Here is a 24,304-nt window from a genome sequence, read left to right on the forward strand (position 1 = left end):
AACATGGCAGGAGAGCGATCAGACTCTAAAAATGGTAAATTAAAGGTAGAGAAGACTAAGAAGTCTCTGTGCTGAGTGTAGTCTGGTGTTGTCGGTGCCGTAGTGGGATGCACAGACGCTATTTGAGGTGTTCAATCGTGCCTCCGTGCCAAGACGGCTAGCACCACGTTAGGAGTCTCTGTGGTGGAGGCAGAGGAACCTGCTGATATGGTCGGTGCTTCACTCTTATACAGTGCCGATGAGACTATCAGTGCCAGGTGGTGCTGCATTTGATGTGGCAGGCAACTTGAAGCCTGACATCGAGAGTGTGGTTTAGCCCATGTCTGTTTGTCCGCTGTGCTGGCGACTCCCAAGACACCTGGAATGTCATATGTTTCTGCGACTGTTCTCGGCACTGGCCATGAGAGAAATGGCTGTTTTGATTCTGTAGCCCCCTGAGGTAAAGAGGAGGCTCACTTTTTGATGGGCTTTTTTTGTTCCCTGCTGTTTATATTCCTCAGGATGTTGGCCCATATTAGAAACTGGTCAGTGGTGAAGGAAGTTAGAGAAAGCAACTTCTATACTTCTGCTCTCCAGGGCAAAAGCCTTTCTAGATTTTTATCTTTTCAACATAAAAGAATACAGCTTTTTCTATCCTGATCACTGCATCACTCATGGAATAGGAGTCTGCCACCTTCTATTCCAGTGATGCACAAGGAGCTACTGAAGTCAAGCGCAGGAATTGAAGGGGAAAAAGCACGATGGCAGTCATCATGATGTTCCCTACACTTTAAGTGGGAGGTGTGAAGGTGTAAAAATACCAACTGCCGAAAACAAGAACTCTGAAGGGCTCTAGAGAAAAGACATTTTAGTGGGAAAAATATTTTAAAGACAATTCTTCACAGGAAAGTGTATAGGATTTTATTTTGTCAGAGCAGATCAGAAGAGTTTTTTGGTTAAGAGAATGTTGATGTCTGCATGTACTTCTGGCTCATTTTCGCAGATATGGATGCAGATGTGGACACAAATTTTGTATATATGATCCAGCACATTTACAGATGTCCACTTTAAATATGTAGGTATCCAGATCCTGGGATCTGAATGAGGATATCTGTGGCTCATTTTTGCAAATTTGGATGCAGATACTGATACTAGTGTTGTATCTGCACAGGACTCTACTTATTTGTTTAAAACCACACAGAAAAGTCTGAATACAGCAGTAATGGCAAAGCACTTGGAATTTACTGGCTGCTTTCCACTAGTGTAAATGCTTTTCTTAATGGAGAGCTATTATATGAATTTAAGTTTTCTTAGGCATTTTCCAGATATACAAGTTATTCACAAATCAAAGTCAAAAGGCATTATGTGTGCACTGGCTTCTGTGCAAGTCTCCTGGTGTTTTAATAGTTTTAAACAAATCAGCATGCAAATGTAATCATTTAAATACATCTGTATAGCTCAAAAAATGCCTTATTTTTTCAGGATGGAAATCAGTAGGTTTCTCATCTACAGCCTTCAGCTGAGTGCTCATTATACACTTTATTTTTTCCCCTGCTTTGAATTGGTTTTATCATACTTTTTCCAAACAAGCACTTAATAGCAAGAGTTCTTGCTGCAATGCACACTGAAAGGAAAAAGATGGTCTGTTAGAGAAGGTTCAGTGAACAAGTTTTCTGTACATTAGCTTTTTCTCTTGCTAAAATTAGACTTAGGAATGCATTCTACAATAGAATAAAATCCAAAGCATAAATATGGTTGCCTTGTTAGCCTGCAGTAATCCCCTCTCCCCCATCTTCACTAGAATTAGTGATGAATGTTAATTCACTCCAATTCAACACCAAAGGAAGAGCTTTTATATTCTTGTGCTTTTTTGGGGGGAAAGGGAGGGGAGGTTGTTTTAAAGAAAGAAGAGACCAAGAACACTTTTAGGACTAAGATTTATGTGACAGGCACTCCACATTAGAAGTAGACCAAATTCCTACACAAATCTAACTGAGTACTACTTTAATAAATATGCTAAAGACCCTATATTTTTAACAAACTTGTTCTTTTGGAAACTTTGTTCAAGTACTAGGCACTGTTTAACATCACTTCAACTCTGAGGAGAGGAAAAAATGTAAGGAAATGCTCTATTGTTATATTTCCCATAATTACGCAACATCAAAGTAATTTACTCAACTGTTTGTAGCACTCGTGACATTCAAAATTTTGAAAAATCTGATATTGCATAAAAATAAACACATGTAAGAATATGCATTTTCTAAGAGATGCTGAATCATTCAAAACTACAGTGTCTCTCTACAGCTGTTAAATATAAACTACTTTACATTTACAAAACTTTAGAATTACTTTAAGTGGGGAAAATTCTGAATAAAAGATAAGATAAGATATGCGGCAGCATTTGTATGTCATCATCCAATATTTCCTTTCAATTGGCAAGTCACCGCTGAACATTTTTTCAGCTGCAAAGTTATATATGGAATATTTATAGTATTCCTCTCAAATATAAAAAAGAGTACCTGATAAAAGCTTTCCCATTTGTAATATATTAAAATATTGCAATATAAAATAAATTCCTTTGTGCAGCATATAACCAGAAAGTTAGAATTGCGTGGCCAACTGAAGTCCCTGACTAAGTAGTCAGGTTTTTTGCCTCTGGGTTAAATGTCATTACCTATAATTAGAGTTTGGACAGTTAGTTCAAAACCCTGAAAATTATGTAAATTTAGATTAGCAAGTTACAACTTTAAATTCATGTTCGTAACTACTCAACTCTCTACCTCTCAACTCTTTAAAAAAAAAAAAGCTTCTGCAAAAAGCTTCTTGCGCAAAAACTCTGTAGTGTAGATTAAGATAGTATGAAGTAATGAGTGAAAGCTCTTTGTTCAGAATAGCAATAGGTTGAATCACTGAATTTTGCAGTCTGTTACAGTCAAATTTTTAAGTTCTCAACCATTTTGACTTTATGAATTATACCCAGTGTGATGTATATCTGCAATAAGGCAAGGCATATCTTTGCCATGCTAAGAGTCCTAGACCATTGAGATATCAGAGGTAACAATCCACAATTTTGCTCTACATCTCATTTGTTTGCAACAATTTCATTAGTTTATGAGAAAAATGACATAGATAATTTAGTCCAATTTAGGGATATTAGTGTAGTCGATTACCTGATAATTCAGGGTTTATCAATTAATCCTAAAGACTACACTCACCCAGCCTTACAGAGGCAGCAAGGGAGGAAGAAGACAGGAGCCAATGCCTATGAGGAGTAGTGCAGAGGGAGGGAGCAGGTGGAAGCTTGTGCTCCAGGGGAGCACTGGATCCTGTGAAGTCATCTCCCCGTTTTCACCCCCAACTGCTGCTTCCCACAGAGCTGATAGAGGGGCAGCTGTGCCAGCTCACTGCACAAGTCAGCTCTGCAGAGCTGCCTGCCCTTTCCTCCCCTCCCTACTCCAATGCCTCTGTGGGGTTAAACTTTGACAAAAATAAATGTTTGCTAACATTCCTAGTCCTATTCTCAAAACTATCCAACCGCCTGGGCTTTAAACTACTACATTATGGGTTAGTATTTGGGCCCTGTGTATTTTATATGTAGATTTGGTTTTTCTTCGTAACATACCCTTAAATAGAAAAAAGTTTCCAAATCTGGTTTTGGATTAATTTTTCATGTTGTAGTACAGCCATCCATTGTCAACTTGTCTTCAAATGTTATGTATTTACACAATTTGTTAAGGGGAGGTGGGGGGAACTTGTCCTAATTAGATCTGGTATAATGTAATTTTTCTAAGGGAAAAAGTTTTGGTTTCAGATATAAATTTTGACCAGCAGTCAGAATGATTTGCTGATAAAAAAAAAATGTTAACTGCATAAAACCAAAAGTTATCCCACAAGAAAATTTCAGTTTTTCTTGGAGGGTGGAAGGAGTAGAGAGAAGGGAGAGAGATAAAAAAAACTGATTTTCCTCTGGGAAAATGAAAGTAACTGTCCCTGGCTGTTCACTAGGATGGCACTTGTCAATTTCATTATTCTGGAAGGCAAGGTCAGAGAGGAGGAGAAAAAGCACTGTCAGGACTCCATCTTCCCCCAGTTCCCATAAATGACAAGGTGCTGAGATGAGGGGCCATCTGGAAGACCAACTTTTTTTATCTTTAAATCCCTTTCTATTAAAAAATAGTTTCAACATTTGTATCCAGATTTGGGATCCCTGAAGACCTTAAAATGTCACAGAAAGATATTTCTTTTTTTCAGCCAGTCCTAATTTAAGGTGATTTCTGGCAACTCATTCTAAGCAAACATTTAGACACAACTAGTGTTCAAAGAATTTACATGCAAATTCTTGTCATGTAAGGGTTCTGGTGAATCAACTATAAGCACAAAAAAAACTCCTCTGTAAACAGCTGTATTCTACACCCACCCTACCATGCCATTTTTGTGCAAGGCCAAGCCCAAATAAGGCATTAAAGAACCAGGAAATCAACAAACAACTGTTGTGAAGTAGTTCTGATTGCTACATTCAGAACAAACCTTATTCAAACCACTAAAGCCAGGAAAAGACAACTAACAGAACATAGTTTTTATACACAGGGACACATTTTATCATTCCCGTAGCTACCATATCTCTCTCTCACCCTTGACTCTGCACCAACAGGAAGTAGGAATGTTAAATACCAGTTAATTGAATAGTCGAGTAACCTCAAGAATTCTTATCAGTTAGTAGATTATTCTATAGTTCCTGGTGGTGGGGCCAGCAGCCAGTGTGCCTCACTCTCAAGGAGGGCCCTGCCACTTTGTGCTGGTGCCTTTGTATCAGAGACAGCAGCGCAGGGTGCCAGGCAGGAGCTGGACTGTGAGGGGAGCAGGTTTAAAACCAACTCCCCATGCGGATTGGCTAGCTGTCACCCTGTGCTGTTGCCTCTGATAAAGCAGCCCTTGTCTAAGGGGCATTTATGCTCCCGGTCCAAACTGGAACTAATCCGGGCTGCCTGCCTGTCCAGCTCCTAATACACTTTAAATGCAGACCTACAGCAGAGGTAGGTCCCGGACACATTGCTAGTCAGTAGTGAGCCCAGCTGCTTGCCAGCCTGCTAAAAAATGTACTGGCATGGGGGGGTGGGAGGGTGGGGAGGGAAATAGGAGTAGTCTACAGCATTAACCTATAAGCTTTTGCTTATTGATTAATTGACCACACTATTACATTCTTATTAGGGACACCATCATTCCACCACACTTGTTATTATACTATCCCCATGACAAAACACTACACCTAACACTACTTAGAAAGTGTAGTTTAGGAAAATAAAAGATTAAAAGAGTCAGTTAAGGCAGTGATGTGTGGTCAGAAGTACACTGTAGTTATAGTAAGGCTTTCCTGTGCTAAAGAGGCTATGTATTGTTTGATGACGGCTTAATTTTTCATTTTTTTCATTTTCTTACTTTTCTTGCTTTTCCCATTTTCTTGCAAGCTTTTGTGGGTTTGAATCAGGTATATTCTAATTGCTCTACAAGCACCAACAGAAGTATTTACTTTACAAGTAATTAGAAACTTCAGTCACTTGGAATTTAGATTCCATTTTTAAGTGACATCATAGCTCAATGTGCTTTAAAACACAAAATACAAGGTGTGGGCAACTTAAGGACCATCACTGTCCTCAGATCAACTAATTGAAACAAGGTATTTTAATATTCTTTTAGATTCAGTTTGCAAACACCCAAAACATTTGATGTTTTCCCATTGTAATATGGAGTTTAGAAGAAGTGAAACTACTGGAAAGCAAGTAGTTTTGTGGGATTCTCTCAGCTATTCTGTCAAGGCACACTAAAATTAGAATTACAACTAATCTTAATGAGGATTTTTCTATTTAAATGAAACCAGAAACAGATTTGTGTCCCCCTACCCTCCCCACAAAAAATCCAATTTTTGTGTGCGGGGTTAGTCGTTTATGGGTTTGGAATTTTTTTTATTTTAGAAGAGTACCAAATTGCATAAAAATACAACAAGTAAAGAACCAGTTTTCAGACAAGCTATTATATTATTAAGCATGTATCCTTTCTGAGTTTAAATTATAGTGCTATATTGCAAATTCATTCCATTAGTCTACCAGAACAAACTTATTATGTATTAACAGTGACTTATCAAAAGACATACTAGATATTTCAGAGAACTGCATCCAGTTTGGTCAGCCAAATAGGCTCAAAGACAAGACAAAGCAAGGTATTTCTTGACATAGAAATTAAATTTTTTCAAAATAAAATGATCAGTCACTGGAAATGTAACCATCAACTGGCAAGATGAATGTCTCTATGCTGCTTTTATGCTGGCTTTAAATCATAGGTCATACTTCAGAATAAAATGTTTAAAATATTTAAATACTTTATTCTAAAGTACTGCACTTTCTGATTAAGCCAGGATGGGGGAAGTGAATGATCGACTCAACTACCTGATATGCCTAGGTTATTGGGTAGTTGACTACACACCTAATTCCAAGTAATTTAATGTTAAAAATGTATATAGTTCTTTGGTATAGGTATATACCATTTATAAAAAAAAATCCATACTATACAAACATCTACTTCTTATAATAAAGAGCTTAGAGGGTTTCTGACGTTTGGTATTACAAAAAAGTTTGCTTACCTGCCACACACCCACAATTGCATTGGCTACTAATATAAGTAAGATTACAAAAGGTTCTACAAATGCAGTTATTGTTTCTTCACCTTCTTCAAACCAGGCCAAAACCTGAAAGAGAAACCACACTTAATCTAAATAAATATAACAGATATACACACACACACACACTAACACAAAACTCAGCATTGTAAAACTTTAACAAATATTTATGACATTAACACTTTTATTTATTGTTTAAGGCCCAGTTAATTTCAAGATTCCTAAGGACATACATATATTTTCAAGTTAATTTTTCTGTTGGGCTGTACCAAATTCAGTCCTTTTTTTGCCAATTTTGGTCACAGGCTTTTGAAAATAATGAATTTCATGATTACAGCTAGTTCAATCTGGAGTTTCATGGTGTTGTAATTGCAGAGGTCCTTACCCAAAAAGGTGGGGGGGGGGGGGGGAGAAGGGAGGAAAAGGGAGGGAAGCACGCTTTGATACTGCTAACCTCACTTCTGCCCTGCTGCTGGCAACAATGCTGCCTTCAGAACTTGCCTCCCAGCCAAGAGCTGCTGGACTTCAGCTGACCAGCTCGGAAGGCAGAGCTGCTATCAGTAATAGTGCAGATGTAAGGACAGCATGGTATGGTACTGCCATATTTACTCTGTGCTGCTGCCTGTAAAGAGGGGCCCCTCAGTCAGGAACTACCACTCTCTGGCCACTCAGCTCTGAAGACAGCAGTGTAGAAGTAAGGGTGGCAATACCACAACCTCTTCCCTCCCCAAAACAGCCTTACAACCTCCCTGCAACTCCCTTCTGTGTTAGGACTAGGGATGTTAAATTTAGGTTAATTTTAGTCAATGAGTAGTCAATAGAATTTCTAATTACTCGACAGGGGACGGTAACTCCACTCAGTCCCGACTTGCGCTGGGACCAAACCCCACTGAATCTTTGCAATTTAAAAAGTAGTAGGAGCCAGGCAGCCTGCCCCCCCTTCCTGATCTCCTACTGCCTTTTAAATTGCAGAGCTGCAGTGGGGTTTGGTTCTGATGCAAGCTGGGACTGAGCAGGGCTTCCTGCCCTGACAGTAGCAGCCCCTGTCTGTGGGGGGGGAGGGGTTTCAGCTCCCTGCAGGGACCCCTGAAGACAGGGACTGCTTTACAGCAGCAGCCTCTGTCCACAGAGGGTCCCAGCTGGAAGTTGGGATCCCCCACAGATCGGGGCTGTTATCCCCTGGGACATGCCTCTGACAGAGGCAGCAGGGGGGAGGAGGCAGAGAAAGTGCTGGGAGGAACTGGCTTTTAAGCAGGCCCCTCTCCCCCGCACTGTCTCGGATTTAAAGGAAGCAAGTGGAGGGGTGGAGTGGGGAGGAGGAAGAAATGCAAATAGTCGACTAATCAACTACTTTTACATCCCTGGTAGAACACCTCCCCGCCCCCCCCATTTGAGAAATCCTGGTCTCCCACATGAAGTCTGTATAGCATAGCTGTGGGGGAAAAAAATCAAATAACTCCAATTGTGTCTAAGGGGGGGAACACTGGAGGAAATCAAAACTCTCTAAAAGAAAACTGCTGTCAGGGTTAAAAGTTTTCCAGACCTCTCTCCCTGTAACAGAAAGAAATCATCTTAACTCTAATCAAGACCCTTACAATGCCTCCTATCTCAACTTCATGGAGACTCCTAGTCTGTCACAATTTGTCATGTAAACCCTTATCTTTGTCACAGTTTGCCTTGTAGACTCCTCCACTCAAGTTCTCATGTGCCTTTGTTCTGTAAAACTTACTTCTAGCACTCCTGGTGTGAACAGAAATGTCTCAGTACTTCTGCTGAGACTTTGATATGTTAAGGAAAACAATCAACAACTAAACTGTCTGAGCATTCTGTATAAAGGATCCCTGTCTCAAGGCTGCTGCTGCTCACATTGGTAGCTGTCAGCCTGCATAATAAAGTTTTCCTTCTAGATTTCTCTCCTGCCTCACTGCTTTGACCTCCAGCCTCGGACCCATCTGGGGGCTCTGTACCCCAGGGGAGCGAGATTTTCCCGACATAGCACACAGTGTCCACCATGACTGGCAATTCCTGTGCCACATCAACCTCCAATTCCACTCCCATATGACTCATAACTCCAACCTCACCTCAACCCCCAGTTCCACTAATACCATGAACCCCAATTTTATTCCTACCACAACCAATAATTCCACCCCAAACCACTGTCTCTGCCACCTCCATCTCCAGCTTGACCCTTCCCCTCCTTCAGAAAAGCACACAGACTAGAGTTTACAGGGAGAGATTAGATTGCATAGTCCGTGATGCATTTTTCATGCCTGAATGTAGTAGGTCCCTATCTATGAACCACATCTTGGAAGACTGAAAATTATTTTTCTTCTTCCATGTTCCCCTCTCCCTACAAAATTGTATGCTACTACAAACTCATTAAAATGTTTGTCTAAAACACTGGCTTTAAAGCATTTGTTTCAGAATAAAATTCTAAATTGGCTTTGCAAAACAAAGCAAAAATAAGGCAAATTAGCACGATGGCAAGAAAGTACACTGAAAAATTACCAGTGTTTGTGTATCTATGAATCAATTACAAAACAGATTTTACAAACCAGTGGCCAGTCACGAAAAAAGTCCAATTAGATTATAAAGTCACAATTTTTAAAAAAAGCTTTAGGTTTCTCCTAACTGGCCTCTAGTTTGTATTCTGGCACAGAACAATGTTATCAATTCACAATATCAATGAATGGGTTAGTCCAGCTTCCCCTACAACTGATACTGACAGTGTGGTGATGAGGATTTTCCACAAATACTTCCCAAGTGAAATGCCTTTCTTCTCCACTGAGAAAAAAAAGAGACTACATAAAAGGTGAACAAAATGAATTTCATTAAAACCTTTAGAAGCTTAAAACAGGAAAAAGTTGGAAAAACACAACATCTGGTGGTTTAAACTCAAAATACAATTATGGCTGCTGATAGCATTCCTCTTAAACTGTCCAGGAGGAGCACTTGTTAGTCTCACGAAAATAACAGATCACAGAAGAAAAAAAAAAGTTTCCCCAATAGAAAATAAAAAAAAGCACTAAGTCAACCTGGAGAGTTCTATGCAGTTTTTTCCTCCATTCAGCTTTAATTCATTCCCAAACAGAATGGCCATACTGGGTCAGACCAAAGGTCCATCTAGCTCAGGATCCTGTCTGCTGACAGTGGCCAGCACCAGGTGCCCCAGAGGGAGGGATCACAACAAGTAATCGTCACATGATCCCTCCTCCGTCACCCACCTCCAGAGAAGCAGAGGCTAGGGATATCATGCCTACCAATTCTGGCTAATAGCCATTGATAGACCGAACCTCCATGAATCTAGCTAGCTCTTTTTTGAACCCTGTTATAGTTCTAGCCTTCACTGCATCCTCTGGCAAGGAGTTCCACAGCTTGACTATGAGCTAAGTGAAGAAAAACGTCCTATTGTTTGTTTTAAACCTACTGCGTATTAATTTCATTTGGTGAAACCTAGATCTTTTATTGTGAGAATAGGTAAATAACTTTTCCATATTCACTTTCTCCATACCAGTCATGATTTTGTAGACCTCTATCATACCTCCCCCCCCCCACTCTCCTCTTTTCTAAGCTGAAAAGTCCAAGTCTTTTTAATCTCTCTTCATATGGGCCATGTTCCAAACCCCTAATCATTTTTGTTGCCCTTGTCTGAACCTTTTCCAATGCCAAAATATCTTTTTTGAGATGAGACGACCACATCTGCACACAGTACTCAAGACATGGTCGTACCATGGTTTATATAGAGGCAATAAGATATATTTTGTCTTATTCTCTATCCTTTTTTTAATGAGTCCTAACAATCTATTTGCTTTTTGACAGCCGCTGCACACCGAGTGGATGTTTTCAGAGAACTATCCACAAGGACTCCAAGATCTCTCCCTTGACTAATTGTAGCCAAATTAGTCCCCATCATATCGTATATATAGTTGGGATAAATGTAAAGTAATGTACAATGGAAAAATTATCAACATTAAATTTCATTTGCCATTTTGTTGCCCAATCAGTTTGGTGAGATCTTTTTGAAGCTCTTCACAGTCTGCTTTGGTCTTAACTATCTGAGCAATTTGATATCATCTGCAAATGTTGACACCTCACTAGATCCTCTCTCTAGATCATTTATAAATAAGTTAAATAGGATGAGTCCCAGGACAGACCCTTGGGGGACACCATTAGTTCTGAAAATGGAACATTTATTCCTACCCTTTGTTTCCGGACTTTTAATCGGTTATCAATCCACAAAAGGACCTTCCCTCTTATCCCACGACAACTTACTTAAAAGCCTTTGGTGAGGGACCTTGTCAAAGTCTTTCTGGAAATCTAAGTATACTATATTCACTGGATCCCCTTGTCCACATGTTTGTTGACCACCTCAAAGAACTCTAGCAGATCAGTAAGGTATGATTTCCCTGTAAAGAAACCATGTTGACTTTCCTCCAACAAATTATATTCATCCATGTGTCTGATAATTTTATTCTGCACTGTAGGACAAGGCACCTAATGACTATATACGTGTAAGGCTTCAGATGAGGTTTGTGGTAGGGACGTAAAGGGCATGCTTGCTGGGGTAACTGGCACCTGACCCAGCCAGGGCAGCTCCCGACCCTCAGTGTGACATGTCACTTAAACATACAGTTTAGCCACTTAACCTTTTAAACAGGATTTTACATCCCTAGTTTGGAAATAGTACAGGTTTTTGGTCATATACAAATCTGAAGTACTTCAGGCACACAAAGGCATATCCATTGATTAAGTTGAGACAGAAATTCTGCCATAACCGAGGGGACAGTCTAATTCTTTAGTTAACATGCTGAACAGAGAGCCCATTAAGTGACAAATGGGAAAAATGTGTAGTACTACTTAGTGCCAGTAGTCCAGCAACAGCATTATAAATAACTGACAAACTCAGAATCACCTTACCAAGTGGCCAGAAAGCAAGCAGTTACTAAAGACACTATCATTCCACTATCGTACTGTATTAAAACTATTGCTCAATTGTGTTATGTGCTAAAATGTTAAAAAGGACGAAGGAGCAACAGCATGAGAGCCTTGAAGGGAAACAATCTGAACCACCAAAATGAGAGCAAATTGTATGAGCCTAGAAAAAACATTCAGTATTATGAAAAGCAAGGCATCTTCGTGTTAGGCTCAGTTTAGAGTGGTTGTATAGTATAGTTGAAGAGTACAGAGGTTTCTAGCTTCTGTTCTACCAGCATCTTTCATTGACTCATTGGCTGCATCTAAGACTAATCTTAACTGTATGCACAATGGAGAAAAAAAAAAAAAAAGCCACATTTCAGAGGGTATGTCTAGACTACATGCCTCTGTCGGCAGAGGCATGTAAAATAGGCTACTCAACATAGTCATAGGCTTCATTAAAATTAAAATGGCCACCACGCTGTGCCAGCTCAGCTGATCATCAGCACAGCACGAGTCAAGATGCGGATCGGTCAACAGGGGAAGCCTTTGTCAACCGCTCCCTTATGCTTAGTGAAACAAGGTTTACAGGAGTGGTTGACAAAGGCTTCCCGTGTCGACCAATCCACGTCTTGACTCGCGTACTGTGCTGATTATCAGCTGAGCTGGCACAGCACGGTAGCCATTTTTATTTTAATGAAGCCAAGGATATTTAAATCCCCGCTTCACTATGTCGGGTGGCATGTAGTCTAGACATACCCCGAGGTCCTATGAGGAATAGGTAATTGTCTTTGAATATATAAAGCACTGGAAACACGAGTGCTTTTCCAACATACATATCTGCATGTTAGATTAGCCACATATAGATGTGGCTGCCTCAGTAAAAACTAAAATGTTATAGGAAAACTAGGGGGCTGTGCCCCTGTTTGCTATGCACGCCAATCCCTCCCCAACCCCATGCTATGGCCACTGCATGCATCAGCCCTCTTCATGGCTGATGGGAAATTTCCCCCTTCCCACCCTGCTCTCCATGGTAAAAGGAGTCTCCCCCCACCCTGCTCCAACTAGACTCCCCACAGGGGGTGCTTATTCCCCACTGAGAGGAACCCTCTGATAGCCCCATCCTCCCCAGAGCACACCCGTTGGAAGGAGCCATGGGGGGTTCTGGATCAGGCTCCTCAACATGTTATGTTTGAGGGGAGGTAGTGCTGCCCAACCTTGTCCCTGTGACTCCCTGGGGAGCGGCAGCCCCTTCCCTTCCCCCAAAGGTGGGCCCGCTCTCTTCCAACCTTCTCTGTGGCTCCCCCTCAACCCCGTCTCAGCCCAACAGAGCTGCAATGATGTTATGCTGGTCCCCCATCCCCACTGCTTCCCATCCAGATGCCTCCAGCCTTGCATCTGCTTCTGGATCTGGGGCCCCACTGCTCCACAACACAGTGGGGAACTGATGCCTACCTCAGGCCAGGCTGCTAGCCCTGACAGGTGACAATCTAGAGAATTTGCTGGGCCACAGAAGGTCAGTATAGTCTAGCAGCATTACCAGCACTGTCACTGCTTACTGGGCTTCTAATACAATTAGAAGTAAATTAGAGCTAAACAGCAGAACACCAAGTACCAGGACTGGTGGCTGTAAACAAACTTTATAAGCTTGTGGGAAACTTGGCCACACCTATAAGTGGACATCCAGACACTAAGAAAGGGGTACAAAGTATGCACCAGTAACCAAGCCAGCAATAAACTGGATGATCATGAAAACAGTTAGAAAAAGTAAAAAAGTATTTTTATTTTCTAAAAAAAAAGCCTCACTTTCAATAATTTTTAATACCAGTCATATGGTCTCAAATGACTAATCTATTATTACAGGCAGTCCCCGGGTTACGTACAAGATAGGGACTGTAGGTTTGTTCTTAAGTTGAATCTGTATGTAAGTCGGAACTGGCATCAGCCGCTGCTGAAACTGATCAGTTTCAACCGCGGCTGAATCTGGACGCCAGTTCTGACTTACATACAGATTCAGCTTAAGAAACCCAGGCGTCCCCAAGTCAGCTGCTGCTGAAACTGATCAGCGGCTGATTCCAGGAAGCCTGGGGCAGAGCAACTCTGCCTCGGGCTTCCTGTAGTCAGCCGCTGGTCAGTTTCAGCAGCGGCTGACTTGGGGACGCCTGGGGCAGAGCACCCCAGCTGCTCTGCCCCAGGCGTCCTGATTCAGCCGCTGCTGAAACTGACCAGTAGCGGCTGACTTGGGGACGCCTAGGGCAGAGCAGCTGGGGTGCTGCCGGGTTGGTCCGGAGCGGCGCTGCGGGACCAACCCGGCAGCCCCCAGCTGCTCTACCCCAGGGGTAGGCAAGAAAAGCCTGGTCTGCTGGGGGGAGGCACTAGCTGCACCCCCCCCCCCCCCCCAGCAGACCAGGGAGACAGGGGTGGCGGGACCACCCAAGTCCTCCACGGCTTTGCTCCGTCTCCCTGGTCTGCTGACCTGGGAGACGCGGAGCAAAGCCGCAGAGCACGCGGGCAGCGGGACAGTCCAGGCGCACCGCGGCTGTCCCACTGCTGGCGTGCTCCGAGGCTTTGCTCCCCATCTCCCTGGTCTGCTGGAGCCAGCGCAGTCCCAGATCCCCACCCATTGTCCCGCGCGCAGAAGGGCAGCAGGGGAACAAAGTCCCCAGTGCATGATTGACCGGCATTTTAGGTACTGCGCCGGCTGTTGGGGCAGAGGAGAGAGCAGCCCGCACACTTCTGGGACCTGGTGTGCAGCTGTAGAACTGCCCCGATGCCGCAGGAAGCCTGTGCTACCTCCGTTGACACTGGGAGTTCAGTGCGGCGTTCATCTTGGGGGCTGCAGGCAGCGAGGCGGGCTCTCATGAAAATTTTCCTGAGGCCCAGTATTTTTTCCCCTACGGACCAGTACTGGGCTGCGGACCACAGTTTGGGAAACGCTGGAATACAGTATACAAAGAGTGGAAGTTCAGAAATGAAATCAATTACCCAGGAAATGATACCTACTGACCCACTAGAAAAACTGGAGTCTTGGCAGTGGGCGAAACAGAGGGTTTTTCCCCCCCCACTTGAGAATGTCTACCTCAGATGCAAAAATATTAAAACAATGTCACCCTACCAACAAAAGGTCTTAGACCAGTTAAAATGGATTCCTTTTACCTTTCCAACCTTCTGATAAGGAAGATGGGAGGGAGCAGAAAGCTTATTTTCCCAGATCATTTTTATTTTTAACATGTAATATATTTTGAGGGGGAAAAACCTAACAGTGCCTGAAAACCATCACCTTTTTTGTATTTCTCTAGAGTCCAGTCTGGACTATGTGAATAGTGCATGTTTTTATTTAAATGAGTCTATTTTACTGGATAGTACCAATTTAATGTACAAATTAATAGGGGGCATTTTATTTGTGGTAACAAGAAATGATTCTACGCATAAAATTGCCAGAGAGTAAGATTTTCATTTGACAAGTTTCACTCTGTTACTTATGATGAGATCAAAACTTTCCTTGCTAATTGTTACTGAAAAATAAAAAACTCGACTGTTATAAAGGAAAACTTTTGTTATTGAGTTAACAGACTGCAACTACATGCAGCATGTGTGACCCCATGTTTCTGAATATACAATTGCTTTGCTATGTACTTAATGACAGCAGAAAAAAGCAGTAGCATTTGGCAATTTAAGTTCTTACACTTCTACAAGAGAACATTTTTAAAAGGTTCATAAATTACTTTTGAAAGCTCTGATCTTTCATCATCATCTGATATCTTAGGTGAACCTGCATAATATGAGTTTTGCTAACCAAGCGTTATACACCAACATTATCGGTAGCTTATGCAACATGCACTCATTATTCCAGATCTAATAATCAGCTTGTTCTCAGGATGTTTTAAGACAATCCTGAAGTCCTTGCATAGAAAATTCTCTTCAGTGGTGCAGTTTTCCATACTTGAGGACTAAAACATCAGTCTATACATACCAATTAGGGTTGTGTATAATGCACGTCTTTACTGGGCTACATTCACAACAACGTGCAGGTTGGACCTCTCTGGTCCAGCATCATCGGGATCTGACCGGTACCGAATGAAAGAATTTGATGGACATGAGGAGGTCTCCTGCTACCAAGCCCAATGCCTAACCCTCACTCACCCCCAATCTGGCTGGGCTGCTTGCCCAGCTGCTGTCAACTCTTTAGGCAGCACAGGTTCCGGCTCCTGCCATGGTTCCCTGCCCCTATGCTGTCGGAGGCTGCTGCAAAGATCACACTGTCTTCAGCCAAGCTATTGAACTTGTGCCATCCCTGGCTGGCCCACCAGCCCTTAGGCTCCTAGACTGTCTGGTTCAGAAACATCTGTGGACCTGCCAGATGATGGGTGTTACCAGACCAGAGTAAGGATTACATTTTGATTAATCGAACAGTTAATGGGATTTCCATTGACTATTTGATGGGTTGATTAAGAACTTCCACATTCTGTGTTTGAAATGTACAAGAGCCCCAGTGGGGCTTGTACATTTCAAAGCTGGCCCACTGCCTGGAGCCCGGTGCCAGCAGGACTCCCCACTTGGCCCTGGGCTCCACATGGCATTCCATCTTTGAAATGTACAGGAGCCCGAGCAGGGACTCTTATACATTTCAAAGTTGGCCGCTGCTGAGCTCCTGCCCCCTCTCATAGAACTGGAAGGAACCAGCTTTTAAGCTGGCTCCCTCCAGCACCCTTTCTTCCCCCACTTGCTGCCTCTTTGTAATAGAGGAAGCAAGGGCGGGAAGCAACTAGTTGACTACATCCCTAGACCAGAGAATGCAGGTTTTTGGAGGTACAACTTATACAATTTTAATCTAACACTATAACTAGAACATTTCCAGAGCTCCCATCTGTAAGCCTGATTTGGTTTAAAGGGGTTGGTAATAGCAGTAGTAAATAACGCTCATTTTATGATCCTGTAATTTAGGCAACCAGTTAGAAATACTTTACCTAGTTTCTCATATTGGACACGGTGTAGTCTATTGCATTAGGAAAACATTAAGGTTGCATGGCGAAGTGCAAAAGTCAGATAGTGCAGGTTACTTTTAACTCTGCTCTCTTGTAGGTATACGTGCATTATACTACACTAAATGATTTACTATTTATTAAACATTTTTGACATTAAACAATAAGTCAGTCTTACAACATATTCTAGATTAAATGCACTCAAGAAAATAAGCTTGCCTGTAAATTCTTGCTAACGGGCTCATTCTCTGAATTGTAACCAAGAGAGAGCTAACTAAGGCAGTGGTGTTGCACAAGTGGATCCCTTTGCTGAAACTTACTCCTGTGAAGTCCTATAGATTCTGGTAAGACATTTTGGGAAGAGTCCATGCCTACCCAAGATTTTTTTTGTTGGGTCAGGTGAATTACTTAAAAAAAACGTATCTCGGGGAGAAGAAAAAAGTTAAGTCATATACTTGAGGAACAGGACAATGAAGATGGTCCATAATGCAAGAATGAAAAGTTACAAAAGTATATGCATCTAAGGCTTTAGAATAGCAAATCTCTTTAATATCCAACATACCACATATACAACTCAATAGGTACTTAACATATCATTTTAGTAATTTAAATAAGTAAAGATATAATGGGCTACGATGTCACTACTATACAGTACCTGCCTACTACCAAACTGCAATCCATATAACTCCAGTTGGTGTACAAACTACAACTTGAGAATCACTAATATTACTTATTCTTACATATCTTACAGTATGTAATACAATAATAAAGATGGAGAGGCAAGGTGTCATGTGCAAGCTTAACTTTCTCAATTCCTTACTTGAGTGCTTATGCATACATTAACATAAGGAGTTTTAAAACAATGGATGCCTGCACAATATAGAAGACATTCTCTTGCAAGAAAAATATTCCATACAGAACCCCCTATTCCATATACCTTGCAAAGTCCACCAGGGGAACCTCAGGAGTTGGGCAGTTTTTAATCTTACAAGATGAGCAATGAAAGAACAAAGATCTCTCTAGAGATCTAGCACAATTAATACTTGCCAACATTATGGTTTTTACAGCACAAGTAATTTAACTATGCACTGGGTCTTACAGGCCTCCTTGAAGACACGGAAACAAAAAACAGGACTAGCACTTTAAAGATTAACAAGATGGTTTATTAGGTGATGAGCTTTCGTGAGCCAGACCAAGACACTGTGTGATTTTCAAAGACTGAACTCTCAACACAAAACCAATTTTCACTGGGACACTCAAACACACTTCACAATCAAGAGTATTTCCTTGCCTAATTCCAACACTGAACCTCTTAAGATGGTTCAGCAATAATGCAGTTCAAAAAATACTTTTCAGAGATTAAAAAAAAAAGTTGTTGCAAAGTATATTTCTCCTTCTCCTCATACATATGCTCAAAGGCATTAGAACCATTCTGTTACAAAACTTTCTGAATGTTTAATTTTTGGACAAAGACCAGGTCCATAAAATTTCAGCTGAGGCGAAAGTTTCAGAAAGTTACAAACTGAAAATGAGGATGACAACAGCAGCTATTATGCAATTTCAACTTTACTTCCTGCTACTGCTATACAAGGCTTTGTTATCATCCAAGAATTAGTTATAGCTGTCTCCCTGATCAACGAGATTACAGAAAATATTTTAGGGTTACTGACAACATATTAATCCAAATTAGTAAAATCTGTTTCTGATCTTGCTCCCGTTGAAGTACGTTAACTTCAAAAGAAACTCTGTGTGCTGCCAAAGACTTAACAATACATAAACCAGGACTTCGGATTCCCAGTTTTAACCAAAAAGACGGTGTCTAAAGCATCCATGACAACAAGAAGTTTGTTTAACCCAACACACACTAGAAAAAACACCAGAAATGGTTCCTTGTATTTAAACAGTTGCCTACATGGAGCAGAAATGCATACCACAAAGGTATGATCTGAGGAAGTGGGTCTGGCCCACGAAAGCTCATCATCTAATAAACCATCTTGTTAGTCTTTAAAGTGCTACATTGTCCTGCATTTTGCTACCACAAAGGTGTGATTTCTAAAGTGCATTAATGTATTGCATAATAATTGGTTCATGTAGACTATCTGTTTGGGCGTACTAGAGATTCCCAAATCCATTTTAAAGTAGTATTCTATTAAAGAGCGGTACAGGTCATCATAAATTACTCATTCCAGCAAAGAGGAACACCCCCCCCTCCTCCCCGCTCTCCAAAATCTAAATTTTGGACATTATATATTATATAAAGCTCAAAAATTGCTAAAAATAAGCCTCTCCCCCTCCAAAATTATATCACTAGATTCCAAAAAGCAAAGCCCCTACAGATTAAGGTAACCAAAGTGACCCTGATGCACTTCATTTTAAAACTAAAAATCAGTTAATACTCTGTGTACACTTCTTGTCACCTAAAAAAACTGCTTGTGGTTTTCACATAATATTGTAATTGTAGTATTACAAACCCTCATTCATTTTTCAAGACTTAGGCCATCTAGTTACCAATGATTACCATATATTATAAATTGTGCTAAATCATCCTCAGGATAGTGATCCAATGCTAAAGATTAAATTTTACCTCAACAATATGTACAATTTATCTTTCCATGTAACATTTAAAATTCCCTCAGTAGCAGTTAAAGGCCATAAGTTTCATACCTGCTGTATACTTAGAAATGAACTAGTATCTGAGTTAAAATTATTTGATTGTCTCAAATATTTTATGGAACAAAAATGTGTGTGAACTTAGCATAGTTGCTTGAAAGATACCAGAACTCAATTAAAATCTAATAAAGCTTTTATAAAGAGTAAAAATCAAGCCCCAAGAAAAAACAAAACAAAACAAAACAGAAGAACTTATAAAATTATCTTTGACTCTTACAGAAACACCAGAAGCAAGCAAAAATGGGAGTGAAGTAGTCATAGAATAATGCCAATAAAAATATTACTAGAAGTATTTCTATTTTAGCTAACAATTTTCAGGCCAGGTGCTTAATATGTTTTACAAGTATATGTTCCCCACTTTTAAAGGAGTGGAAACTTCAGGCATAGAAATCTGAAGTAATCCTTTCCAAAGTCCACAGGTCACATCAAACTGAGGAAAGAACCTAAATATCTAGCATTATATCCTGTACTAGAGTCACTAACTGAGCAGAATTACTTCAGCAAACTAGAAGGTGAAAGCTTATCTTGTTGTTTAATAAATTCAGTAAACATATTAGCAAACTGCATTTGGCCTTGTATATTATTTTAGCTTTGTCAGTTTAGCACAGTGTTTGAATACTCTGTTAGCTCACAACACAATTTCCACTTTGGTGAACCTGATGTTGGAAATGAAGCTGGATGTACATTACTAGTAGTAACTCACGCATTATAAAATTCCACTACTTTTTAGAATAATCACTCTTTCCCACTCTAGTTCTGATGGATGCAACGTTCATACCCTTTACAAAATCCTACCTACCTCCCACTGAAAAACTAGATTTTCAGTCTAGGGATGTTAAATATCGGTTAACTGAAGAGTTGATTAACCTCATGAATACTTATCAGTTATTCAACTAGTGAGGTTGGCAGCCAGTGTGCTCCGGCCCCCACTACCGAGGAGCCCCCTGCTACACAGCAGCAGCACAGGGTGCCAGATGGGAGCTGGTCCGTGAGGCAAGCCAGTTTAAAAGAAACAGCTTCCCTTGCAGACCATCTGCCTGTTGCCCCATGCTACTGCCTCTGATACAGAGGCAGCAGCAGCCCCAGTCCAGGTGGAGGTCTGAGCTCCTGGACCCAGCATGAAGAACTGAGCCAGGCTACCTGACCACCTGGCTCCTAATACACTGTAAATGCAGAGCCACAACAGGAGTAGGTCGCAGACCCAGCGCAGGCTGGGACTGCGCCAGGCTGCTGGCCAGCCTGCTAAAAAATTTACTGGTGGAGAGGTCGAGGGGTGGGGAGGAGAGAATGCATGTAGTCTATACCATTAACCTATAAGCTTTTGCTTATCAGTTAATCAACTACACAATTAGATCACTAGTTCAGCCATTTGTCAAAATTGCTACTGCCAGCCATATTTCCGCCCAAGAAATATCAAATTGATTAGAATGTATCTTATTCCATAGGCAAACTCAATGCGAATCCTTGTTGAAACCCTCTTTTTTGAAACTGTTATTAGTTTTGTATTATCAGAAGCCTTCACTGGCCCAGAATCAGCAATGCACAACAGGAGAGAAACAGGTTCTTAAAAATCATCTCAGTTTAAGGCTGATCATTTGCCTCAGTCTATCTTCATAGTCACTGTCGGCAGACAGGATACTGGGCTAGCCTTTGGTCTGACCCAGTATGGCCGTTTTTGTTTATAATTTGTTGAACTTTGGCAGAGGGCTATACTGCTAGAAATCAACACAAATTCCACTTTATTAATTTAGCTAATAAAAGACTAACATCTATTTTTCTGATCACAGTTAAGCTACAATTCCTCAGGTGGAAGTCAATGTCTATTTGGCAGATTTAACTAACAATTTCTAGCATTTTGCACATTATTTAAGAAAAACAAACAGAAACCAATCATTCTTTTCTATAACATGTTAAGAACATATGCAGCACCAACACCTTCCTCCAGTATTTAGGTTTAAATTCTTTTCCAGTTCCTTAGCAACCATATATCCCATATACACTGCATAAAGAACCTACTCAAACATATATTTAAAAAAAATAATTTAGTATATTTTGTCCTTTCAATTCTGTATGCAAGATGAGGAGTTTACTTTACAAAAAGACTATCCAAAGGTCAATTACCAAATTTGGTCAACCATGGTGCCATCATTGCTGTCATCATTCTTGTCACTGTCAAAAGCAACAACTGTCACCTTGCTATTATCAGGGAGAGAAGGCAACTGAAATATTCCCGATGCAAATTCTATTTACAGTTTGCACTTTACCCACAAACCTTTCCAGTGGTCATTCATTAAGCCTGATTAGGATCAAATCAACAGCAAAAACAATGACCAGCCAAACTCATAATCATGGTTGGTTTTAAAAGCCAACAAAAAAAAAGGACTGGGAAATTCCATCTCAAGTATGTATAAAAATCGGATTGATTTTTATCTATACATGCTTTTCACAATTCTGGGTCTGGTTTAATTGTATGGAAGAGAATTATATACAACATATATGTAGTGTATACAGAAAATTAATGTCTAAAACATGCAAAAGTTAACCTTAGCAGGATAACCAATTTAAAAACTTGCATGCAATTTATTTTTTTTCCTCATAGTAGAACTTGTGTAAATTAAGGAATAACCCTTTCCTTCAATATTTTATATACACATACAGTATCCTCATTTGTTCAACGTGTGAAAAGTCTGAAAAATATTTTACTTACAAAAGATATACAAGCTGCCAACAGTAAAATTCTAACTAGTAAGTCTTCAAATTGTTCAATCACAAGCTCAAGTAAGGATTTTCCTGCAAAATATAAAAAAGGCAGACATATTGCATTTTAAATATACACAGAAAGAGGCAAAATTATGGATAAGAAACATCAAAAGATTGTGCAATCTTTCTTACCTTCTTCAGCAGGTAATTCTGCAAGAAGCACAGATTTTCCCAAGGATCATGTCAAAGAGAAAAGGGTGTTAGATAATTATTTAGCTATTATAAAACATAGAATCATAGAATACTAGGACTGGAAGGGACCTCAAGAGGTCAGAGTCCAGTCCCCTGCCCTCATGGCAGGATCCAGTACTGTCTAGATCATCTCTGATAGACATTTATCTAACCTACGCTTAAATATCTGCAGAGATGGAGATTCCACATCCAACATTAAAGATTATTTCTGAGCTAGCTAAAATGCTACAAAACTAAATTCTATCCGATCATATAGATATGAAGTTCATATTTGAAAGCAATGCTAAGTAGTATAATTAAGGTGCCACTTTTCAACAAGAATTGGAATGGGCCTTGCTAATTCTGCCATTTATGCTGAATACATTTTAGCAACGATCTAGTGAAGTAACAATTCAATCAAGTCATCTCTCTTGCCTACTATATTACTTCTGGTGCTGCTGCATGCAAAGAGCCACAGGCTTCAACCGTGCTTTCGACTCCAGCAGAACACTGACTTCCCTTCACATCCACTTTACCAAAAACTAAGACAAGTACTTCACTATCTCATCTTTCTATTTAAGAACTGCCGTCTCCCCATCTGCTATTACCTCTCTCTGTAAATCGGTTCTGCAATGCAACTGGCACAAAAGAAAGCTATAGAAATAAAGCCCCGCTGCATTTTCTGAACATTTTAACACCACCACCAAAGCACCCTTCATTCTGAGTCAAAGAACGACGTTTGGCTGGGAGCGTTGGGAACCGCAAAGAAAATGAAGGTCAAGTACATGATAAAAGGAGGCACACACAAAAAAGCGTGTGCTTTATTTAAGGATAGAAGCGGATTTCCCAACAAGGTGAAAGGAAACCGAGGTGGCACCCTCCACGCTGAAGCAACCCGGAGCGCCCAGGGTATAAAAGAAACCCACGAGGTGGAGTTCAAGTCAGCCATCTTCTCTCTCCCTCGCTCCTATTCCGGGTCCTGAGTCAGATGCCGGCATCGCACACACAGGTTAGGCCTTGCAACAGGGCCCTAAGGAGGATGAGAGGGAGAAAGAGGCTCCCACCACGCGGCGGCAGCTTCCCCCCAGCAGCGGCAGGCCGTGGGTCACCTACCGTTGGCGCCCCATCTCTCCTTGAGCTTCTTGACTTGCTCCAGGCTGAGCCCCGTGCTCTCGTTCACGCCGAAATAAGCCAAAACTTCCTCCACCGTCTTGGTGTGAGCGTTCTCCATGGCCGGGCCGGCAAATGGTGTCTCTCCTCCGCTTCCTCCTTCTCAGCAGCCGCCGCCGCCGGTCCTCCCCTCAGCCCGCCCGGTGCCTCGCTCTCTCCCCCAGCGGGTCCCCAGCCGCCCCCGGGGGCTTCTCACCATAGACCTACACCACAATAGGGATCCTGGGAGCGCTCCTCTCCGGCACCCCCCTTCGCTCCGCACCGGGGGGACTCGCCCCCGCCCGCGAGGGAACACAGCCGCCCCCTGCACCTCCTAGAGCCGGGCTGAGCGGCACTCCCCTGCCCGGCAGCCGTTTGGGGGCCACGAGGCAAGGCCGCCTCGCTCTCTCCGGGACGCGCTGGGGTACCAACCGCCCCCGCCGCACTCGTGGAGGGAATTTAGCCCCCTCCCCGTTTCTCCTCAGTCGGGGACCTGTCCCTGCCGCCGCTCGGGGGTGCGGAGGAATCGTATCGCCCCGCGCTCCTCGGAGGGGTGTGAAATGCCCTGGCTCCTCTAGGGGGCGGAGCTGCCCTGGGGGTCGTTAATCGCCCCCGGTCCCTCTAGGGGAGAGCGTGCAGTGCCCCGCGGGTGGGATCCGCTCCCGGCGCGCTCCAGCGGGCGGTGTAGCCTAGGCCGCTGTCCCCGGCTCGCGGCGCTGCTAGTGCTGCTGCTCCGCTCCCTCCCCAGCGCGGGCTGAGCCAGCGGCGGCTGCTCTAATAGAATTTATCGGAGCCAACTCGCCGCTGCCCCTCTCGCGGCCGCGGCATGTGGACGCCGCTCATTGGCCGCCAGCGGGGAACGGGGAGGAGGGAGCAGCCCCGCCCGTCCGAACCCGGATCCCAAACGCTACCAGCAAGCAAGGGCCCGCCCGCACCGCGACTCTGCGGAGCGCCGTGTCCCTCGCCGCTGGGACCAGCACGCGGGCGGGCGCCAAAAGGAAAAAGGCCG

The 24,304-nt window shown here is 42.2% G+C and overlaps 1 protein-coding gene across 3 annotated transcripts in view; it reads right to left on the bottom strand.

Annotated features, from left to right (window-relative positions):
* Positions 1 to 24,071, bottom strand: part of ATP2A2 (ATPase sarcoplasmic/endoplasmic reticulum Ca2+ transporting 2) — a 102,366-nt gene extending 78,295 nt beyond the window's left edge. For all 3 annotated transcript variants that reach the window (XM_075898597.2, XM_075898596.2, XM_075898595.2), the window contains exons 1-4: positions 23,260 to 24,071; positions 22,108 to 22,125; positions 21,923 to 22,005; positions 6,614 to 6,718 (exon numbers count right to left, since the gene is read on the bottom strand). In XM_075898597.2, the coding sequence (XP_075754712.1) occupies positions 6,614 to 6,718; positions 21,923 to 22,005; positions 22,108 to 22,125; positions 23,260 to 23,377 (324 nt within the window). In that variant the 5' untranslated portion in view covers positions 23,378 to 24,071. The remainder of the gene's footprint in view (positions 1 to 6,613; positions 6,719 to 21,922; positions 22,006 to 22,107; positions 22,126 to 23,259) is intronic.
* Positions 24,072 to 24,304: the final 233 nt, after the last annotated feature.

This window comes from Pelodiscus sinensis, chromosome Z (assembly GCF_052426305.1).
Source record: "Pelodiscus sinensis isolate ZL-2025 chromosome Z, ASM5242630v1, whole genome shotgun sequence".
Classification (NCBI taxonomy): Eukaryota; Metazoa; Chordata; order Testudines; family Trionychidae; genus Pelodiscus; species Pelodiscus sinensis.